This window comes from Halictus rubicundus, chromosome 14 (assembly GCF_050948215.1).
Source record: "Halictus rubicundus isolate RS-2024b chromosome 14, iyHalRubi1_principal, whole genome shotgun sequence".
Classification (NCBI taxonomy): domain Eukaryota; kingdom Metazoa; phylum Arthropoda; class Insecta; order Hymenoptera; family Halictidae; genus Halictus; species Halictus rubicundus.
Genome location: NC_135162.1, coordinates 1200770 through 1224875, shown reverse-complemented (window position 1 = coordinate 1224875; position 24106 = coordinate 1200770). Strand labels below are relative to the sequence as shown.

At 37.2% G+C, this 24106-nt stretch overlaps 1 protein-coding gene across 1 annotated transcript in view; it reads left to right on the top strand.

Moving 5' to 3' along the window:
- The first annotated feature begins 244 nt into the window (after positions 1-244).
- The window catches only part of LOC143360810 (juvenile hormone esterase-like), a 46545-nt gene continuing 22683 nt past the window's right edge, over positions 245-24106 (top strand). Inside the window, exons 1-6 of the mRNA XM_076799965.1 lie at positions 245-572; positions 3892-4029; positions 13889-14042; positions 15947-16132; positions 19460-19659; positions 23305-23464. Coding sequence (XP_076656080.1) covers positions 357-572; positions 3892-4029; positions 13889-14042; positions 15947-16132; positions 19460-19659; positions 23305-23464 — 1054 coding nt within the window. The 5' untranslated portion in view covers positions 245-356. The remainder of the gene's footprint in view (positions 573-3891; positions 4030-13888; positions 14043-15946; positions 16133-19459; positions 19660-23304; positions 23465-24106) is intronic.

The following is a 24106-nucleotide window of genomic DNA, read 5'->3' as shown; positions in this document are numbered from 1 at the left end:
ACGTGGCCCAAGTTCCATGCAAATATCAAATGTGGTTCAAAAGTTGAGTGAGAATGTCACTAAGTTTTCCGATTCCGACCACTGTGCGTCGCGCTGCGCCATTGCGCAATAATATCAATATAATGAATCATAACCATATGTGACATTTGCTGTTTATTCTGCAAACGCTATCGACCAAATGAATGGGTTTTACGAAACGTGTGCAGACTATCGACATCTGAATATAAATACAATGACGACCAAACGTTCCGAACTTTATATTCAGCTTACAATCGTTTTGTAATTCTGCACATTTTTCCAGACAGACACTTTTAGTCTACAAGTTATAGATTGAATGCACTTGTTGGTGCACTACGATGCTGAATAAACTGTTGACTTCTGTGGGGCTGTTGTTGTCAGCGGGGCAGGATCCAATCGGAAACTATCAAAGGCCTAACTTATCCGATATAGTGTACACCAAGAGTGGACCCGTACGAGGTCTTCGGAACACAACAGTATGGCACTCGGTCCCATACGTGGCCTTCGTGGGGATTCCGTACGCGATGCCACCTCTTGGACGACTTAGATTTAAGGTAAATCTGTATGCACAACAACATTGTTCACTTATCTATATTACAATGACATTGTGCGATCTTTTTCGGACTGCAGTGCTCATTGATATACAGTGGATCCAAAAAGCATTTCAACACTAAATTTCCCATTCTCGAAAAATTGTCGACATTTAAATTGTGATAATATAGTTACAAAAATAATACAACAATAACCTTGGACTCGTTTTAAAGCTTGAAACCTCTAATTTTGTCATCCATAGTGCGTCCACTTTTATCTGATAAGGAGACATCGCGACCTTCGGGACACCGATGGTGTTGAAACTTCGCACACGTATCTGTAAATCTCGTTCACCTGTTTACGAATACATACCATTATAGGCGCAGACACTCAGTTTTAGAAATACATATTGGCGATTAAAGTTTCATTGCTTCAGTGAAATACAACTGTTTATTGCTCGTGGTTATCCCGAAGGATGTTCGAGCCTATGATGTGGATTTGCACGCGATGTGTCGACTAAGTTGTAGGAGTTTTCCTCTTGTAAAAAAGGAGACCAAGTGTAACGAAACTAAAGCAGTGGACTGTATTTACGATAATGAGTTGAGCCGTAACCGAATACAAATTGAGACTTACAATTAGTGTACAAGTGAGCAGCTATGGAACGACGTTTTCCCTAGCGTGCTTGAACTCGAATTGATTGGGAGGATCGAGCCAAGAACCCACGTAAGGGTAGATCCTCCCTCTACTTCGGGATTTTCCTCCCTTCCCTGGATGACAAGAAATATCCCGGATTGGCCAAGACGAGGACCAATTGGGGGGTGGACGGTTGGAAAGTGGGAGATGGGACCGAGGAACATCCTGATGGCCCCAAGGCCATCATGATGAACCAAGAGCCATCAACCACTCACCACGGGTGAAGAGTTGCCAGAGCCTGGGGAAAACCCAGGGCGTCTGACAATCGTCAAGTGCGAAACTAGAGAAGGGCAGGATGGGACCTCTGGCAGATTTATGGCATGGGCCTAGAAAACTATATACAAGTGCTACGCCCTGGGAACGGACACGAATGGGAAATTAGCTAAAACAGTGACAAGGCCACTCCGTACCTAATTTCTAAAAATCCCCAAAGTCACGTTCCAAGAGCGTAAAGCAATACCCATGCCATAACCAGATGTCCCAGGCTGGCCGCTACAACAACATTCTTTCCAGGTTACAGCAAGAGTGAATCCTTCGACTGTCTCAATTTTTTGTTTTTAATTCCATCATACTTTATATTTAAGAATCATTTATCTCGATTCATATGTATATTATTAATTTCAATTAATTAGATTTCACTAAAAATTCCATTTTGAATTATAAATAATATATATTTATTTACTAACAGAAGCATTATAGAATAGTTACAATAGAATACTCACGATGTGAACTCCAAGAAGTTACGGTGTATTTGATGTTTTATTACGTATGGAGACGTTCTCCACGTTCATTTCGATTAGAAGTTCTAATCTCTTTTCTGGGAACGAAAAGCGCCCCAACAGGCCCCTTTATTAATGGAAGACACTGTATGTCTTCTTTATATAAAGAAAAAAAAAAGTGTCAAAAAACGTGTCTAAAATCTTTAGACACTCCCTTCTGGCATCCGTTAATTAATATTCTGATAGGAAATAGCCCGGATAACCTTCATTAACCCCTTTTAACGAAAATCTAACTGAGGCCTGGTTTTCATTAGAAGTGACAAAAAATGGATACTAAACAGGATACACCTTTCATTTTCAAGGTACATAAACCCGTTCATTTTCATTATTTTCGGTTTAGTCGAGGTTCAGAAGTGGTTCAGTAGCGTTTCAGTAATCGTGCAGTCACGTCGCGTTACACGCATAAGAATCAATTCTAGTGAGATCGGGTTAAAGTCCCTTTCGAATCAAATCGTAACCTTATAGATTCCGTTCGTTCGGTATATATTCTATTTGGCATTCAATAATTGCTCTCTGACCCCGCATTGCCAGTGCGTCAAAACCGTGCATCGTAGGTAACAATTTCTCCAATTGCACACCCACTATATTCATTCGCGACACGAAGAACAACACTTGTAATTATTTCAATTCAGAATATATTTGTCTTGTTTGTTAACTCGCATAATCTACAACCCTTAATTATTGCCTAATATCCTAATCTAATAATTGAACGTTCCCACACGATACAATCTTACCGCTCGGATTGTATCAATTAAATTATATATAAGTTACGAGGCTTACTAATCTTAAATTCAAATCAACAAAGATTTCTCCAACCTAGTGGCTGCCCGGTTTCACATCATTTTTCACAAACTTATCACAGTTCAAACATAGACAATTTCTCGAAAATCGGGTATTTAGTGTTCAAACACTTGTTAGATCCACTGTACAAACAACAGCCTCTGGTTGCACTCGGATAATATTAGATGTACAAATTAATTCCTGACCCTTAAAGTTAGTTATCTGAGGCTTTGTTTTCAATTCAAAGGGTATAGCCGGATACGGAGGTCAAAAGTGTACCCAAACCAAACTGCAATTGCAATTGGTCATTCGAAAGCTTATCCAAAGAAAATACTTTGTGCCAATTTTCAACGGTAAATTTAGTATCTCATAACTTCTACAAGAAATCAACATTTCAAATTTTTTCTTATTTTGTAAAATTCAGTTTCGAAGCTAAAAATTCTGAAAAATTTCATAGATGTGCATTTTAGTCGCTAAAATATGCCTGATTTTTTCAGAATTTTCAATTGAAGAGAATACGAGAATTACAGAAAAACCTGATTTTCTTTGTCACCCCATTACTACCCCCCATGTCGACATATAATGTTGAAAATTTGCACATAGTATTTTCCTTGGACACGTTATCGAATGGCCTATTACAAATTCAATTTGATTTTTGACCTTCTTATTTTGACCTCATATATATAAGTTTTGAACTCAAGAATAATGCCAACGTTAATACTGTAGCAATATACGGAGTAACCCCACTACATATTGCTGCTAAGGATGGATATGTGCAGATTGCTGAAGATCTTCTAAATCGCCAGAGACAATAATGGTAAAAGTCCACTTTGTGTTGCAGCTGAGGGAGGATGTTTACAAATTGTTGAGCATCTTTTAGAATATAGTGCTGATGTTAATGCCATAACTTACTTAAAGGCCAGAAGATATTTTTGTGAAGGTTATACCCCACTTCATTATGCTGTTGAAAGCGGTAGTGAAGAAATCGTAAATTATATAAGTTTTGAAGAATTCAAAAAAGAATAAATAAATAAACAATGGAGGAGAATTGAATTAATAATTGTTATTATTCCGTTTTGTCGATTTTCAGCCTCCTGTTCCAATAACACCATGGCGAAACGTTTTTGACGCTGTAAAGGTGGCTGATGCGTGCCCACAGATGGACTTCTTCTCAAAAGAATATTTGGGTGTCGAGGATTGTTTGTATCTGAACGTGTTTACTCGAGAGGTGAATATTTTTCTACCCTTCATTCGTAATGCTTTCTTAATCCCGAGCAAGCTGTTATACAGGGTGATCGATAACTGGCGGTACAACGGTTGAATATATACAATAAAATTACTTCATATGAGGCTTTGTTTTCGAGGAAATCGACGTTGAAAATCCGTCAAGTTCAGCATGCTTAGTATTTGTAAGAAGTAGAACCGATATAAAGTCAATCTTTTGAATTAGTTTACTCGATGAATTAGTCAAACTAGATGAATTAGTTTACTCGATGGTGTGTAATGAAAATTATGGAAAAATTGCCTTTAGTCTTTAGGTGACGTGGGGTAAATGAAATGATATGTGACGCGATGGTTTCACGGGTAACAAAAAATATAGTTTATTCACGAGAACTGGTTAACAATTAACAAATAATAAAGACTATAAAACAAAACGAGAAAACTTGAGTCCACGAGAAAAATGCGAAGACAAAATATACGGAAACTCAACGTCGCGTATAACAAAACCGTCGCGGGTGACTCAGACTAAAAACTCTCTGGAGCTATCGTTCTCCGCGAGAGTCCAAAGCTTTCTGCCCTTCTCGTGTCTGAGGCGCGTTAAATAATGTCCCCGAAAAACCGTTAAAATTGGGAGAGGTTCTCCACCCCCACAAGGGCATGGAGAAAGTTTCCTCCCCCACACATTGCATCCGGGGACTTCACTCTTAAGGGTACTGTAACGGTCGGGCCGAGGTTCTGGCAATCGTCACTTAAATGACTAAGCCCTCAACCCGACCTCCCATGGTACGCACTTGAGAAGGATGGAATTTCCGCGTCCGAAAATTCCACGTTCCCACGCACCATGGTCGCCACAAGTCTAAACTACGTAAAGAAATAGAAGTTAATTTTTTATCTTTTTGGTTTGGACTTGTAACGAAAATTTAAAAAAAAATTCGTTTGGTAGATTCATATATATGTTATATATGTCACGGTTAATATGTTTAGCGTGGGCATTGTATAAAATTACCCGGCACTATACATTTAATTTTGACAAAGTAAAAATATATTATGCCCGTTCGAAAAGACATTGTACAAATGCCCTTAACAAGTTTTGGTCAATCTATAAAATGGCCGGTCATTATACAGAATGCCTAGAGTCTAAAGGATGCTGGTCAACGTATTGAATCGCTCTTACAGGGGAATTAAATGTGTTTTTTATTGAGACAATAAATTCCTTAATCTCGTTGAATCTGTAAACTCGCCTTTGTCGAAAACGAGATAGAATACAAAGTGATGAAGATAAATGTAAAAGAATGTCAACTATGAATTCAACACACTGTCCAACTGTTATGCCGTGAAGAAAGAAGGATGGGATTCTCTCGAGAAATAGTCCTTGTCTTCTTGATAACCTGAAGTTTTTATTGAGTAGGCCACACACACGCCAACAGATTGCTTACAAGAAACTCGCGCTTACAGAAATTATGCGTCCGTGCAATAGAAGTGTTAACTCGGAAGTGATCGTCCTTTGATGAGAAGGCTCCTTATATGGCCCTTTTTCAAAGACCTTTGGAATCCTAGTATGTGTCACTGGACACGTAACTCCGCCGTTCCTAGTCCAGTCAAATAGGTGACTCAACCGGACAGAAAGGGCGAAGATAAGGTTGGAGGTTGATGCGGCATGACACCTCCTCCCTTATGAATAAGAAAATTCTTAATCAGTTTAAGGTTAAGAATTTTCGTCTAAACTATCGGTTTAAGTAAACGAAATACATCATGAGGATTCCTGTGAGAAATCTAGAACAGAATACATGTTAGCGTATTTTAACCTATTTAAATGTATTTTATAATCCTTATTTCTAATGTTTATTGTTGCGTTTACGCCGTCTATCAGTTTAACAGGGTAGGGTCCTAACCATGGCATTGTTAACCCGGCTAGTCTATCGCGTCCCTGGTTCTTTACCCATACCCAATCACCAGGTTCTAATGACAAAGGTTTTAAGTGTTTATCATAGGAAATTTTTACATGTTCCTTTATCTTAATTAGGTTTTCTTCTGCATGTTTCCAAAGTTTATTTAAATGAACTTCTATCGACGTTACTAAATCACAATAAGTAGTCTCAGGTGTCTCATTATGCTGAAGTTGATCTAGACTGGGTGGCTTTTGTCCATATACTAATTCGTATGGTTTATAATTAATGCTAGTATGTTTCGTAGTATTATAGGTGAATATTGCGGCTTGTAAATAATCGTCCCAAGTTTCACAAGTTTCATCTAATAAAACATAGGTTTTTAAAAAGTCTTTAATTACGGCATGCGCTCTTTCTAAGGATCCATTTGATTCCGGTCTGAATGCAGTGGTATGTACTAAATCTATTTTGAAAAGTTTAGTTAATTCTTGTAATATTCTACTGGTAACGTTAGCTCCTCTATCGGTTAAAATTGTTTTTGGAAAACCGTATCTTAACAACCAAGTATTAGTAAGTACTGTTGCGATTGTTTCTGCCCTTTGGTCGACCAATGGTATTGCTTCCATGTATTTACTCAGTTGGTCTTGAATTGTTAAAATATATTTGTTACCTCTTAGACTTTCAGCTAATGGACCTACTATGTCTAAAGCTATCTTATCATTAAACCGTTTAGGAGTGTCTGTTATGGTTAATGGCATTCGTGTAGGATGTCGAACTATTTTTGCTCTTTGACAATTCTCGCAAGAATTAATGAAGTTAGTTACATCTAAATATATACCTTTCCATACATAATTCTCTAATATCTTGTCTACTGTGGCTTTTATACCAATGTGACCCGATGATAATGAACCGTGAGAATTAGACATTATTTGTCGTTTTTCACTTTCAGTCGCTGGTGTTTTTAATGGCTTAGATATTAAAATAATAGTTTGATCTGCCCCTCTAAAAGTGTTTATTAACAATGATTTTAATTCTTTTTGTGATAAGCTAGATATACTTATTAAATTATCGAAGTCAAATGAAAAGTTATCCTGTATATTTTCTGCGATCATGTAGTCACAAAGTCGTTCGAAATGTTTAGTTAGTTCTAAATTAGTAAAGGCTGCATCTTGTATTTCTATGATTTTGTTTTCTAACATAAATTTGACTTCTTCCTGATTTCCTACACTGAAATCTACATAAATACTTCCTTCCGGCTTATGATCCATAAAAACTATGTTTCTTAACCATGGATTTCTATTAACTGTGGCCAATAAAACAGGATTTCTACTTAATGCATCTGCATTGGAATTTAAACAACCTTTCTTATACTGTATCTCATACTCATATTCTTCTAGTATTACGCGCCACCTAGCTTGCATCGATGTTGGCTTCTTCAAATTTGATAACCATTTCGAAGGCTGATGGTCTGTAATTATTGTGAATTTCCTCCCATACAGGTATGGTCGAAAATGTTTGACGCTCCAGACTATTGCGAGCATTTCTCGATCGGTAGTAGAATAATTTTGTTCAGCAGCATTCAGGGTCCTGCTTGCAAAGCTAACTGGTCTCTCTTTTCCATTTTTGTCTCTTTGAGCTAATATTGCTCCCAATGCTTCTCCTGAAGCATCCGTTGCCAAGATGAACTCTTTAGTAAAATCTGGATAGGCGAGAACTCGTTCTCCGCATAGTTCCGTTTTTAATTGCTGAAATGCCTTCTCTTGTTGGTCTTTCCATTCGAATTTCATATCCTTCTTCAATAAAGAGTTCAGTGGTTTCACAATCCTTGAAAACTCCGGAATAAATCTGCGGTAATACCCCGCCAGTCCTAAAAATTGCTTTACATTTTTTTTCTCTTTAGGTCGTGGAAATTCTTTTACTGCTTTTATTTTATCCGGATTTGGTTTTACTCCTTCGGCTGTAATCAAATGTCCCAAATATTGCAGTTCTGGCTTCAAATATTCGCACTTGTCGGGCTGTAATTTTAATCCCGCATCCCGAAACCTTTGAAACAAAATCCTCAGACGTTGCTCTAATTCTTCTAAACTTTCGGCGAAAACCATCATTCCTATCTGGTGAAAGCCGCTTGCCAAATCAAATGCGCAGAACCACCGGGCTCGCCCCAATTGGTCTAATATTTCCTCAATATTGGGTAACGGGTATGCATCGTGTAAAGTTTTCTCGTTCAAACCTCTAAAATCGACGACTACCCTCCATTTCCTCTTCCCGCTTGCATCTTGTTTCTTCGGGACAACCCACAACGGTGAATTGTATGGTGACGTTGAGTCACGAATGATTCCCTTTTCCTTCATTTCTGTGATTTGTTCTGTGATCACGTCTAGATGTCCCGGCGGATATCTGAACTGCTTAACATATACAGGGGCTTCATCTGTGACAGGTATGCTATGCTCGGTCAGTTTTGTCATAGGCAGTGCGTCGCCTGGCAAAGCAAAGATGTCCTCAAACTCTCGCGATACCTTCCTGACTAATTCAATAGCTTTCGGATCTGTCAAATGGGCTACCCGTGTATTTTCGTCGAATAATTTTAAACGTTTTTCTCGACCCTCAATCGAGTCCTTACTAAAGTGTAGGATCCTATGCAAAGTACCTGTTAGTTCTATCGTCCTATGCTTAGTACCTATCTTGGCTTCCTCCCCCTCAAGGAACGGCATGCCGAGTAACCCGTCTTCTTCTATAGGAAAACTATCTGGTACTATTGCTAATACATGTGTTCTGTCTCCCATTATTAACTTGGCTTCTCTTTCAGTACGTATTTCTTCGTCGTTTATTCCGTAGAATACGTTGACCTTAGCTCGTGTCGGTAAAACTACAGATGCTGATTGTTTTATTACATTAAGTCCGGCTCCCGTGTCGAGTAAGAATATTCTGCTTGAAGAGCTGTTTCCCATTCTGATACTAATTGCAAGTTTTCCTTTATTTCTAACTCCTTGTCGAAAGTCGCTATTTCCGTTTGCTGATCGTTCTCCTGAATTACCGATTCCGTTGAGACTAAAAATTTGACGTCTGGGGGTTTCGAGATTGGTGGTCTCAGCTGAAAATTTTCGCGTACAATCTCTGGATATATGTCCCGGTTTGTTACATTTAAAACACGTAGGGATTCCCATTTCTGAATTGTCTAAACGTTTCGCTGAAAATGGTTGACGACTACGAGTTTCAGATTCTGTGTAATCTAGACCTCTTTTTCCTGACGTAGCGGGTTGACGCGCAAAATTTAGATTACAGCGACATGAACTATCGGTAACTGTTTGTCTTTGTGATATATTTCTTAATTCGTTACGGCGTTGTTGTTCATATGCTATCTGTTGGGCTTCGCGTAGCGAATTTGGTTTCATGTACTGGACGTCTTTAGTAAGCGTATCATTAAGATTTTGTATATATGCGTCTAAAGCAGTAATTTCTTCTACACGTAATGCAGCACGTTTTTCAGAAGCAGAAAGATTTGGTAGTTGATCAATAGATCTTTTTATATCCCTTTGCAACAGGTTAAATCGTCTAGTGTATTCTCTAACATCTGTTTTTCCTTGTTTAAGCTGAGTTTGTTCTTGTACCAGTAAATGAAAACTTTTAGTCAAGCTATATTCTATTGTCAAGATATCGTAAAGGTCCTCCAAACCGAATAAATCGTGTTGGTCTAATAGCTTCCTCGCATCTCCTTTTATTTTCTGGCATTTAAGCATATTAAAATATATTCTTTCATCCTGCACGAGTTGACTCATTTCGCGTATTTCTTTTATAAATTTTTCTACGGGCCTGTTAAAACCATCGAATTCTCCTATCATTTCAAGTGCGTGCTTTGTTTCTTTCGTATTTCTAACCAACTCTCTCCTAGCTTCGTCGGTGACGCGTGATAAGTCATCCGATTCATCTTCCGTGATGTGAGATCTTCGAAGTCTATCGGTTTCTGAGCGTTGCTCTTCAATAATTCGCAATAATTTAACATGATCTTCTTGAAGTTTTTCCAATTTCTGTTCTATCGATAAGCCACTGTTAGCTCCGGTTTGATTTGTGTTTTTACCGTTTAGCGACATTCTAATTCAGCTTTATCTCTTATTTATCTCAATAAATAAGCTTTAGTCTTTGATTCAGTCTCAATTATAGGCTTCGAATTGCGATAAGTATCAAATGTCATATGACTTACCGAGCCAAATCTTCATATTTCTACTTCCAGGCGAAATTCCTTGTTGACCTCAGTCACTCTGTTGAGTTTGGTAGACCTATCCCACCGCTGCCACCAAAAAGTTTGCTTCTGTTATGCCGTGAAGAAAGAAGGATGGGATTCTCTCGAGAAATAGTCCTTGTCTTCTTGATAACCTGAAGTTTTTATTGAGTAGGCCACACACACGCCAACAGATTGCTTACAAGAAACTCGCGCTTACAGAAATTATGCGTCCGTGCAATAGAAGTGTTAACTCGGAAGTGATCGTCCTTTGATGAGAAGGCTCCTTATATGGCCCTTTTTCAAAGACCTTCGGAATCCTAGTATGTGTCACTGGACACGTAACTCCGCCGTTCCTAGTCCAGTCAAATAGGTGACTCAACCGGGCAGAAAGGACGAAGATAAGGTTGGAGGATGATGCGGCATGACACAACGAACCCTGGACATTATATAAAATGTCCGGGCCATTTGTGAAATACCTGCCCATTATACACACTGCCCAAAAAATTGGGCATTCCATACAGTGTCCAGGGCATTCTATATTGACACATTGACCGTTACATATACACGCTGAAAATGTCATTGAAATTCATCAATTGATGTATGAATATAAACGATTAAAAATGTTGAAAATTGCCTGATAATAGAATATAACGACAAAAATATGTAGGACTATTTTAAAGGAACTCCTACGCCTTACGGCGTAGCGGGTGGAATGATCGGACACCGATTTCGCTAAAGTCCTTTATTCTCTTTCGACAACTCGATACTCAATGACAACTCGATACTCAATACTTCGTTAACGCACTCGGTCGCGACTCTCGCTCTTCTGAATCTCGCTCTACTGACTCTCGCTTTTCTGAATCTCGCTCTACTGACACAACATCCCTCGCATTCGTCCCTTTTATCCAAGGCCCACTTTCATTATTCCTCTCTCGCACTCTCATTCTCCCTCTATCAGTCTCACATCCATTCGGAAAACCCAATCAGTTACGTACGCCCTGCGCTTGGTGGCCCTAAACATTTTACTCCTGTTACCGAGACCCAAACACTCTTCTTTCACACTTCGGCACAAACAGACTCCCTTTCACGCCGGACCCAAACACGTTGGCGTCACGATGTCGCGTCCACAGTCACTCTAAGCAATAACTCTAACACAGTGTCACATTCATAACCCTACAAATAGGTTGAAAATCATAAAAAAGCAACCAATTTTTACCATATTTAATTGCTTACAATTCATAAACCAATTAATCAGTTTCGATGACATTTTCAGCGTGTATATAATTTATATAGGTATGTATCTACAACAGGTACAAAACATATTTTTTAAATTTTCGTTACAAACCCAAATAAAAAAGTTGTGAAAAGTAACTTGTGATATTTTTTTGATATTTCGAACTAAACATAATTTTTTCATAATTTTTACTACATATCATCTAGTAAACTAATCCATCTAGCTTGGCAGAAAAACTGAAGCTGTTCAGACGTGTCAGGCGATTTCTATTTAATTTCGGCGTTCTATAAAGCACGCGTGTTCGCCGAATTTTCAAACTCGATTTTATCGAAAACAAAGCCTCGTATGAAACAATTTTATTCTATGCAGCTAACGGGTGTAATAAATAAGACGTTGTTCGCTTGTATTCGCTTTATTTGTCGGCAGACCGTCGACCGTCCTGGACCGATGCTCCCGAGCGAATGATCGATCGCATACGTTCGACTGACCAATCCTTATTCTCGTCAGTCGATTGTTTAACAAACGACGACCGCCCTCGGGACCGATCTTCGCGTGTTTCTCTGCGGCTCTCTGAGGACGGTCGCCGCCGCGTCTACAATGTATGTATGTTGGCGGTTCGTCGGTGTGCTCTTTGCACAGGCCGCCACATTCTACATTTTCGACTTAATTTTTTTATGTAGATTCACTCCCCTTTCGGTTGTACCACCAATTACCAATCAACGTGAATAAAATTTACAATATGATGCCCCAGGACATAAATAACTATAATTGTGCTTATTTTAATTTAACTTTATTTTAATTTAATTCGATTATTGTGAATAATACATGAAACGTAAATGTGAATAATACATAAAAACCATTTTCTAAGGACGTCTGGACACAGTGTTTTGTGATCCTAAAGCCTCTTATACTCCATTCGCCAAATTTCATCAGAAGATCGCATACGTTTGCGTCTGTTCGTCTTGCATCTGGATTCGGACGTCTTCGTCTAGACGCGTGCGTCCAAACCTTCCATGTACAGTGTGTTCGACTACAGGTGGGAGAAAATTTAAGGGGTGGGTTTCCAAGACAATAAAAAAATTGCGATTTTGATTTCATTTTTTAATTATTATCAATTAAAGTTCGCCTAAAATGCGGCAACTCGACCATTACAGATGTACGTTGCTTACGTCGTAAGGGGGTCCTCGCTCGCGCCCATTTGTTAGGTTTTGATGTCACATACTTTAGCCAATACTTCGGCTAGAACCGAAAATGCGTGTGGAATGACCCAATCGGACAGTTTACATCCGCATTCCTGCCAGGTAACTTCTTGTGAAACACACAGTGTATCTGTCACTTGATACGTGACTGTCACACGACTATGACGTACTCAATGTACACCTCGTTTAATCGGGTTGCTTCATTTTAGGCGGATTTTTAGCTGTTAATGATTAAAAAATGAAGCCGAAATCGCAATTCTTTTATTCTTCATTTGTCGTCTTATATTGTCATGGAGAATCATCCCTTAAGTTTCCTCCCATTTGTAGTCGAACACCCTGTATGAGCACATCTCTCAACAGTACCGGTTGGCGTAGACGGTAAGGCGTCCGGCTACAAATCTTTTGATCCCGGATCGAATCCCGCACTGAGTGATTTTTTCCCGTTAAACACTTTTTTGTGCTTTCTTAACTTATTTTTTTAACTTCTTTTTAAACATATTTGCAAAAAAGTTCACATTAATTATCCCGATGTGATACAACTAGTATAATACACATAAACGTGGCCCCATCGAATGGTGTGACCAAAAATTAATTCGGTTGGGGAGCACTTTTGACAATATTATCCGGCTATACCTTTTAATGTCGATGTTAGTTTGATATTTAAATTATTAGAATCATTGATCTGCAGTACACCTATAACACATAACCGTGGACATAATAGCTTACAATTTATAAAGCGTCCTTCAATTACAAAAAGAACGAGTAAAATTTTCGTTCCAATTACGCTACATATGAGCCGTTTAATGCAAAAGCGTTGTAAGTCAATATTTGTCTGCTTGATTTAACACCACATCTCAAGGGTTAAGTCGTTGTTAAATATGATAAGTGCAATGTAATCTTAGTGTGGTTTGTACTGTTAATGCCGCGGCCTCATAGGCGTGGAGATGGTCCGGGATCCGGATTAGGGGCTCAGAAAATTGGGTCTCTGGTGCAGACACCTGTATTTGCTTTACAGTTCAATGTCACAGAATGACTGGACTCGAAAGAAGGGATCATTCGTGGTCGCGTGGTTATTTTATAATTAGCTATGGACAATGCGTGGGGTACAATGGTGGGGAAGTTGGATTGATGAGGGCATTGAGCCATTGATGCTTGACGCAGCAGTTGCAAGATCAGTTGCAGTCTTCCGGGGCCGCACGTAACAGTACAAGTTAAATGTCACATCCTTCGATATTATTGTGCTCTATTAGAACTTTGACTTAATTCCTCATTCTCCAATGACTATCTGTTTTGACTCACACAATTTTTGTATTGAACGGTTTGTACAGTTTGGCAATGGAACGCAACTGAAACCAGTCATGGTTTGGATCTATGGTGGAGCATTCTTTAGTGGACACAGCAACCCATCCTTCTACGGTCCCGATTTCTTCCTCGAAGATGACGTCGTCGTTGTCAGCTTCAATTATCGTCTCGGCATATTAGGTATGTGGACTTATTTTATGAAATTCTTTGTAAGACTCGAAGTACCAAGCCATTGAATTATCTAGATTTTATTTTATTGTATGTACAGAGTACCCTATCGAAATTAAGTCTCTCGTATATTTATGTATTTACAACATTATTGATGACATTAAAAAATTGTTGCCCTAATACTTGGTACATACTATCGAAACACAACTAACGACATCTAACACAGTGTGTTTAGGATTGGCCACGCGCACCGGCAGCCAATATGACGCGTTCACCACGCACATCAAAAAATGCGAAAAGTGTCACACTGTGGCCATCTATACGTGAGCACCTCTCCTAATTATCCGGGTCTATCGGCGCCGCTTTGCAGGGCATGACGTAAGTCAGGCATGGGATTTAACTGCTCGATCCAAGGCTTTTTCGAAGGCTACTCCCCTTTGTTGCGGCCGCCGATCTCGTTCTTCGTGACAGTCCTAGTTCTCGAGCCACCTCAGGCCTGTATCATATGAACTGTGCGTAGCGCATTAGGGCGACTCTTGTGTCGATAGATTTCCACATCACTCATAAGGTAAATACTATTGTCAATGCGTTTTTTGTCAGTGGTATTCTCTGTGGGCCTATTTCACTCCGTCGCATGATAATTCCGAGAAAATAAATTTGGAAAATAGTTTTTTATTATGTTGTCAAAATTTTACTGACATTTAGGGAAACTAGATTTTCGCGCTCGTTTAGACCTGCTTGGCGAGATCGAAGACTTGAAATTATGAATACTGAGAATTATCATGCGATGCAGTGGAGTAGGGGTACAGGAGATACCACTGCGAAAAAACGCATTGACAATAACAACTCGTGGGTGATGTGGAAATTTATCGATACGAAAGTCGCCTGAGTCGTACGGGTTTGAGATGGATCGAAAACTTGAAAAAAGCCTCGGATTAAGCAACTAAATCTCATGCCTGACGTAAGCAGACGTCGAACTCTGTTTCACATAGAGACGAGTCTTTGTCTCAATTCATGCTCTCTCGCTCGCTTTAGTGGCCGGAAGAGCTGTGGCGAGGTGTCCACATAATTATTATGAAAACGCCCCAATACGCTCTTGTTACCCCAATTCTAACGGTTGCACGCGGCAGCCTGTTCTTGGAATTGGCAACTGCAAGACACAACCTTGGTGGGCACCCCACGATTTCTCCACGGCCCGTATTCCCGAATACGGCCTGTATACCTCTCAATTTCTTCGGTCTAACGACATTGTGCGGTACCCATGTGTCTAGCTTGGAAGTAAATACGAGTTTCTGTAAATTTCGAAATACAGATGAATTGTCAATATTCAACCTTTCAACAATCTCTAAAATTGTAATTCTTGTGTTTTATTCCAGTGAGATTATATTCCACGCGTAATGTTGTCATTACTACCGGAACATCTTCCAAAATCTTCATTTCTAAATCTACCAAACCACTTTTCAATTATTCAGAAAGCAGGAGTGTATGAGATACAAATAAACACCGCGAACATTTTTGTAGCGATCCCAACATTTATTTATTTCCGAAACTCGTATAATATTACACAAAGAAAATGTAATTTTTGGTTCTCCATATTGAAAAACTCTCTTCGGTCATATTGAGGCTTAAATCAACGGTGACTGACGCTGAACTGTCTCATGCCGGTACTATCTTTCGATAGCAACGTAACATAACACCAAAAGAACCATCTGTGCCAAATTGCGATGTGGTTCCCTGCCTCTGAAAATCGGACGGGATCTTTTGCACTCATCCGATACTTTTATGTTTTTAATAATATTTAATAATATTGTATAACCTGAAGTCTAAGATGGTAATCTTGGCCCCATTAGTAGTTGTATTTATTAAGAATAGGATTGTATGGGAGTGGTATTCTCTTTGATGAAGTGTATTTTCAGGATTTTTATCGTTGGATCATCCCGATGCTGTGGGCAACGCAGGTCTGAAGGATCAGCTTCTGGTTATGAAGTGGGTGCAAGACAATATTGCTGCGTTTGGCGGAGACCCCGATCAGGTGACCGTCTTTGGCGAAAGTGCTGGCGCAGTCTCCGTAGGGTATCACATGATATCGGAAAAATCGGAAGGTATATTGTGCAATAATCACTTTCTTCGACGTCAAAGAAACTTAATATCATATACAGGGTGAGTCACCTAACGTTTGAACCTCAAATATCTTTGTTGTTTCTAAATATACGTAAAATATGGTAAGGACAAAGTTGAATGGTACAATGGGGCTGACACGATGCCATAAAAAATTTTGTTTTTATGTCATTTTTTTAGATATCAAGGTCACCTTGACTTTTTTAAATGGAACCACCCTTTTTTAAACACCTACAATAATAATCCCTTTCATTAGGAATGCAGTGACTATATTATTCCAAGGTCATTCAAGGTCAAGGACAGAAAAAATGTATGACACTAAAATATGGAAGCAGAATACTTGTATTTTATAAATGTATAATTGGGCCATGATTAGTGAATGTTGCTTCGTCCGTAAACAAGACATTAAAAAAATGAATGATTTTGAAGCAATCCCCATTGACAAAAGTTAATTCTATTTTGAAAATCATTCCCGTGCAATCCTTGATGGAGCGATATGTGGAACGGATGAAATTTATGTCGGGCCAGAATTCGTATTACGCTACTTTGACTTATGCCTGGTTTCCGGGAAATTTTTCTCGTACTCACGTGAGGATCGACAGCTATAGCTGCTAAAATATTAATTTTATTGTCTTCATTAGTCGTGGGATTCTTTCGTTTGTGCTGTCTTGCATGTACACTTCCAGTACTTAGAAACAACCTGTACGTATTAATGAAAGTCTGTTTAGAAGGAGTGTTTCGCACGGGGTACCTTTCTTCATAAAGTAGTCGGGCCTGCACTGCATTTTGTCTACATTCACAGTAAATCGTGATCTATCACACTTTTCAGTCATCGAATATAACATAGCGGAATCGCGTTTGGAAACATACTGATAGTAAATAAGAATGCTGAATAACATTAAAGCTGCTGAATGAATTTGAATGTTGAATACCATTCTGCTTCCATATTTTAGTTTTATACGTTTTTTCTGTCCTTGACCTTGAATGACCTTGGACTAATTATAGTCACTGAATTCCTAATGAAAGGGACTATCATTGTAGGTGTTTAAAAAAGGGTGGTTCCATTTAAAAAAGCCAAGGTGACCTTGATATCTCCAAAAAAATTACATAAAAACAAAATTTTTTTTTGCATCGTGTCAGCCCCATTGTACCATTCAACTTTGTCCTTACCATATTTTACGTATCTTTAGAAACAACAAAGATATTTGAGGTGCTAACGTTTGGTGACTCACCCTGTATACTTAATATCATATATATACATATATAATTATATATAACGTTAACCAAACGTTTTAACGTTTACTAAGATAGTAGATAGGCATTTCATGCTGATGATTTCTAGCATCTAACCGGGAACATGTTTACAAACATGGCCTGCCATTGCAAACGAAGTCGTGTTGCATTTTATATCCCACTTTGTATAATACTTTTTTATAGAGAACTTCATAAATAATCCGAATTTGAGAAAAAATATTAGACATTTCATTTAAAAAACTGAAGGTGACCCTCATATCTCGATAAAAAAGCAAAATAATAAAATATAGATTAGAGCACTGTATGTCCCCAAGAAAACCATGAAACTTTTGTTCGAAACATTTTTTCGCACAACAAATAACTTACGAGTTATTTGAGATCGTCATGCTACGAGACTCACCTTGTATATCTCCGTAACTGTCGTACCGTCAGGTCTGCCGAGCGACTGTTTTGGTAGAGATGCTACATTCTTTGTACTGTACCGAACGTAGAGAAAGATAGCGATTGAAAAAGAAAGGGGGAATCAGGTTCGCCGCGTTTACCCTCTGACCCCCTTCCATTTCCGTTCGTTGTCCTCTTTCACGCCTGAAACTTGAATCGCTTATTACACGAGTAACTATAATCATAATTATATAATAATGTTGGCTGTCATTTTAATTAGAAAAACGAAACAAAGACAATGGTAACAGATTCATAAATTAAATAAAAAATTCGAAAAATTGCAATTTTTTGCTCGCTTGCATTAGCGTGGGTCTTACTGATACTCGATTCCTCGCTGGCTCGTGCGCGATCGTCTAGTGGTGGGAATAAAATGTTGACAAATAATACTAAATATAAATACTAAAATATTTTTAAACCCGTTGAGAATCTCGTTATTTAACTCATTTCCAATCGATTTACGTATTTATAGTTGAATAAATTGTTTATCAATAAAAAGTAATAAACTTTAAAGTTTGCAACACACATAAAAGTCAACTTTGGTACTCATAAAACTCACATAAAAGTTTGGTACTCATATAAAAGTGAATCGTAACTGACATATAATTTAACAATAAAGCTGTAATATGCTATACAATAAATACCAAGCTTCGTCGAGAAATGTCTCATAATGTGACGACCGAGCTTCAATAGTATTGCAGTACATACAGTCAATCCCATAATTGAGGGTACACACTTTAAATCAAAGTAACTTTTCTATAAATGGACCAAACGACTTTATTTTTAGATAATTATGGAAAAATTGCGTTTAGGCTAAACTACGAAAAAATGGTAGTAGTTGATTTTTATATCTTTTTGGTTTGGTCTTGTAACAAAAATTTTGAAAAATTCGTTTTGTAGATACATATGAATTATGTACACATTCAAAATTTCATCGAAATTCATTAACTGGTATATGCGTTATAAACGATTAAAAATGGTGAAAATCGCCGAATAATAGAATCAAACAACAAAAATAGGCTGAAAATCGTGGAAAAGAAACAAATTTCTACCATTTTTAATCGTTTACAATTCATAAACCAATTAATCAGTTTGGATGACATTTTCAGCGTGTATATAACTTATATAGGTATGTATCTATAAAATGTAAAAAACATTTTTTAAATTTTCGTTACAAACCCAAACAAGAAAGTTGTGAAAAGTAACTTGTCCTATTTTGTTTTTCCATAATTCAAACTCACCATAATTTTTCCATAATTTTCATTACATCATATAGTAAACTAATCCATCTAGCTTGGTAGAAAAACTGAAGCCGTTTGTACTATCAATTATGAGACTAATTGTATGTAAGTCTTTGTCGTCGATCCATGACGCACAAAGTCACCCACTCTTACAATATGCTGTTTTTGTTATTTTAATTAAAAAAACACATCATGCAGTTGTTTCGGATAGAAAACGAAAATTGAAATCAGATAAAGGATTTTAAATAATAGTCATTGGCGGGTGGATAATTACCCGTCGTCCCCAGTCATGAAATTGTATAAAATTTTTCGGTTATGAGCAGGAGGGTTATTTCTCGAATAAAATGTAACATGCTTATTATTATTTCTTTTTACTAGGACTCTTTAAAAAAGTAATCCTGCAGAGCGGGTCACCTTTATGTCAGTGGGGATATCACACGCATGCCAAAGCATTCGAAAATGCTCGTAATCTAGCCGGCCGTCTTGGCTACAAGGGACTGACAACAGTCGGAATATTGAACTTCCTTCGTCAAGCTTCTGCGGAAAGTATGGTTAAAAAAGCTCAACAAGTAGACTTGGTAATAACACTCAATTGTTTACTTTATGTACAATACTTTAAACACTTGGATTAGAAATTTTACTCAAGGTCCCTGTTTTTATCGATTCAAAGTACACTATAAGTTAACACTGAATACTTAAATGTAATATAATTCTTTTAATACAATTTTTATTGTAGTGTAAGTACACTAGACTGTATACTGTACGTACAAAGGAATATACCGAATATAGACACACTAATTTTCATGAAAATGTGAACAATAGATGTTGGAAGAATATTTGACACATGTTCTTTGTATCGGTAATCGTTCATGTTAAAGAGATAAAAACGACCCCCAAAGTTGGGGATGAAAAGTATATTTTCGTGAATTTTTCAGGAGCTGAAGGGTGTAAAAAGAACATTTTTTTAGAAATCGTGTGGTAATGGATTACCTGGCTCAAGTAATTATACAGGGTGTCCCAAAAATGTCGGAAATCCTTGGAAGGGGTGGTCCAGGCTGGATCAGAACGAGGCTGCAGTGGACGGATTCCGGCACGGCCAAAAGCAACGCTACGCTCAGCGGGACCCGTCGCCGAATCGAAATCCGTTCGCTACAGTCACGCTCTGATTGGTCCGTGTTTTTTGTCAGTAACTCCTTAACAAAGCCGCGGAGAACATTTTTGGAAAGGAAAAAGTTAATTCGACTGATCTCAGGAACCACTCCCTTCAAGGCTTCCCGACATTTTTGGGACACCCTGTATACATAGAAACTATGAGAAATGAATATTATTCCTTTCCAATACTTGTATGGTACATTATTATTACTTTCCTCATTTCTACATTTTTAGGTTCATTTTATAAATTTTTCGGATTCATTTTAGGAGTATGAAAGTTATAAACATTTTATTGGAAAGACATAAAAATGATATATTACTTCTATGAAATATCACTTTAGATCTTTAGATATTTAGAACTTTGACAACTGTTTTCACCCTTTAACATGGACCGTTGTCAATAATTAAATATGTATTTAGTATAACACCTACAGAGAATCCAAAAAGCATTTGCACACTTTTCGATTTTGGTGAAATTGTTGATATTTAACCTGTGGTCATTTCGTAAACAACTATAGCACAGAAATAAATTTGGACTCATTTTAAAGTTTGACGTTTCTCCTATCTTTAAAGATATTTTCGCATAATGTAGAGGGTGGGAAAAAGACTCATTTTTCCTCAAAAATCCTACACATTGAAACCTTTGTAATAATACTACAAAAATTTTTTCGTGGCTGAATCCACGGCAGATTTGAAGATTGAAGCCTCCCCTTTATAACAACGTTTTAAAAATTGTTTTACGATCTTTATTCACTGTTTTGTAGAACAAAAATGAGGGACCAGTTCATTCGTGTAAAGACCTTATGGTCTACTCTATGCCATATGGACCTATGGACCATATGAAGATATATCTATCTATTTATACAATTTTTTATAAACTTTATGCCAATTTTCAGCACTATTTGTCGACGTGGGAGGTAGTAATGGGGTGACAAAGAAAATCTGATTTTTCCGTAATTTCTCTCATCCTCTTCAATTGAAAATTCCGAAAAAACATATTTTAGCGATCACATCTATGCATTTTTTCGGAATTTTTAGCTTCGAAGCCGAATTTTAAAAAATGAAAAAATTTTTAAATGTCGATTTCTTGTAGAAGTTATGAGATACTAAGTTTCTATTTTGACAGCTTTAGCATCTCGTTATGGTTGTTAACATATAATTTTTTCAAATTTTTCAAAGTGGGGGCACATAGTTAAAAAAATAATGGAATATACATCTAATGCAATAGGTTGTGCTGGATTCAAACGTTATTACTGTAACTGTGCAAATGGTAATCGCACCAGTGGGTGTCGGATAATTTATTACTTATCGCATGCTCGATATCTTTTACAAATTGTAAGGCCGGTAGAAATTCTCTCCAAAATTTTTTTACGGAAGAAATACACCCTGCAATCAAGGATGGCTGCGACGAAGATAATGCAGCAGAGGGGTAAGAACTCTTCCATGGAAATACATGCATATTATTTAGAATTTGATGTGATATCCATCTAACAATTTAATTATATGAGTCGTATTAACATAGTACTTATACAGGTATGGAAAAAGTAAAAAATAATAAAATAACCAAATAACAAAAATAAAATTTTTATTTTTTTAACTATGTGCCCCCACTTTGAAAAATGAGAAAAAATTATTTGTTAATAACCATAACGAGATGTTAAAACTCTGAAAATATAAACTTAGTATCTCATAACTACTACAAGAAATCGGCATTTCAAATTCTTTTTTTATTTTTTAAAATTCGGTTTCGAAGCTAAAAATTCTAAAAATTTCGTAGATGTGCATTTTAGTAGCTAAAATATACCTGATTTTTTCAGAATTTTCAATTGAAGAGGATTCGAGAATTACAGAAAAACCTGATTTTCTTTTTTACCCCATTACTGCCCCCCCCCCCCATGTCGACATATAGGGCTGAAAGTTGGCACAAAGCATTTTCTTTGGATAAGCTATCAAATGGCATATTGCAAACTCAATTTGGTTTGGGGCACCTCCCTATCCGGCTACGTCCCTTAGCAATAAACCTTCCATTCAAAACTTAACAAAAGGAATGTAGTAAATACTACTTGAAGTTTCTTTAAGTCGTTGCAAAGGGGAGGCTTCAATCTTCACGCCTATCGTTGATTTATTTACGAAAAAAATTGTTTAATATTTTTAGAAACGCTTTAATTTTCGAGGAAATACATCTCTTTAATTTTCCATCCGTTACATCGTGTAAAACTGTCTTAGGTAAAAATCAATGGTCGCCTACGAAAGTAGAAGTCTGAAGCTGTAAAATGAGACCTGGTTTATTGTTGTACTATTTTTTTAATACAAAATTATCACTGTTTAAATATCGACGATTTTCCGCAAATCGGAAATTTAATGTTCAAATACTTCTTGTAGAAAATTTTCTTCGGAATCAGTGCGACTGAATTCAATATGCATTCTTATTAGTAATCTTTATCGAATTCTAAAAGGTAGTAGAAGACATTACAATAAGTCTTATTCTTACATTATTAACACTAGATTGCTGGATGAAGAAGAAGGTATCTAGTCAGTTAGTGATTCCCTCTGACAGATTGATGGTATTATTTGATAATGTGGGTGATCAAACCAACAAATGTTTTAAAAAGATTATTTAAGTTTTTCGTTATCGTTATTTAAGTTATATATATATATCAATAAAATCGTAAATGAGTCAAATTGACCCGGTCCGGCAATCTAGTGTTAAATGAGTTCCTCCGAGATTGTGAACATTTTTATGGCAGCTATTTTTGCAAACAAGTTGTGACACAGTGCATTTAGTAGTTTTACTAATACAATGTAACTAACAATTTAGAATCTTATACTAAAAAATTGAAAACAGTAAAGTATTAAATATCCTTTCTCTCTAAATGTTAATTTGCATTTCCATGAAAGTAATTGGTTCGCTATTGTTTTATAAAAGTTGAAAATAGGGAGACAGAAATAGGGAGAAAAGCGAAGGAGCGAAAAATCTATGTGTTAAGATAAAGAATCAGAAAGAAAGATCTATAAAAAATTATGGAAAATAACACAAGGGTTTCATTAACATGTGTGGTAAACTATTACAGGGTGTATTGCCATTCCGACCAACGATGGAAAATCCTAAGTTCGCTAAGGAGGACGCATTTTTGACTGAATGCCCTGTAGAGAAATACAAATCTGGAAACTTTAGTCGAGTTCCTATATTACTAGGTTATAATCACGATGAAGCACTATTCTTCTTAAACTGTAAGTATATATATATATATCTCGCTCCCTTTGCAAATTTTTTCTTTATTTTTCTCATTGTCTCTCTCATTTTTTCACTCCCTTCCTCTTATCCCCCAATCTTCCTTTCTTTCTTTTTCATTCACACTTTCCATCCTTCGGTTCTTTTCTCTCTCTATCTAACTTTGACATCCACCCCTCTCCCTTTCCGTCTTCAGCTAATATCTTTTTTATCTTTTCTTGTATCCCCTCTTCCATTTCTTCTTCTTCCCTGCATTTTTCTTTTTTTTATCTCCACATCTTTTGCACCATCTGTCATCTTCTTCTTTACAGTATCTTCCTCCCCTCACTTAATTTTCTAGTCTATACCTCACTATTCTATTCCACTTCTCTTCCTTCCATCTTCTCATCAGGTACTCCAGCATTTTCTCTATCCTTATCACCTTGCACCATCTGTTATATCTCGATTCCATAGCCTTTCTCCAGTCCTTCTCTCTCTGTATTGCCCTCTCTCTACTTTTTATCCTTTTCCACTCTTCCTCTCTCTCTCTCTTCCTTATCCCCCTCTTCTGATTTTTTTCCATTTCCTCTATCTTCTCTAAATTTCTTTCTTCCCTCCTTCCATTTCGATAATTTCTTTCCTTCCCTTGCTTTAGCTTCTAT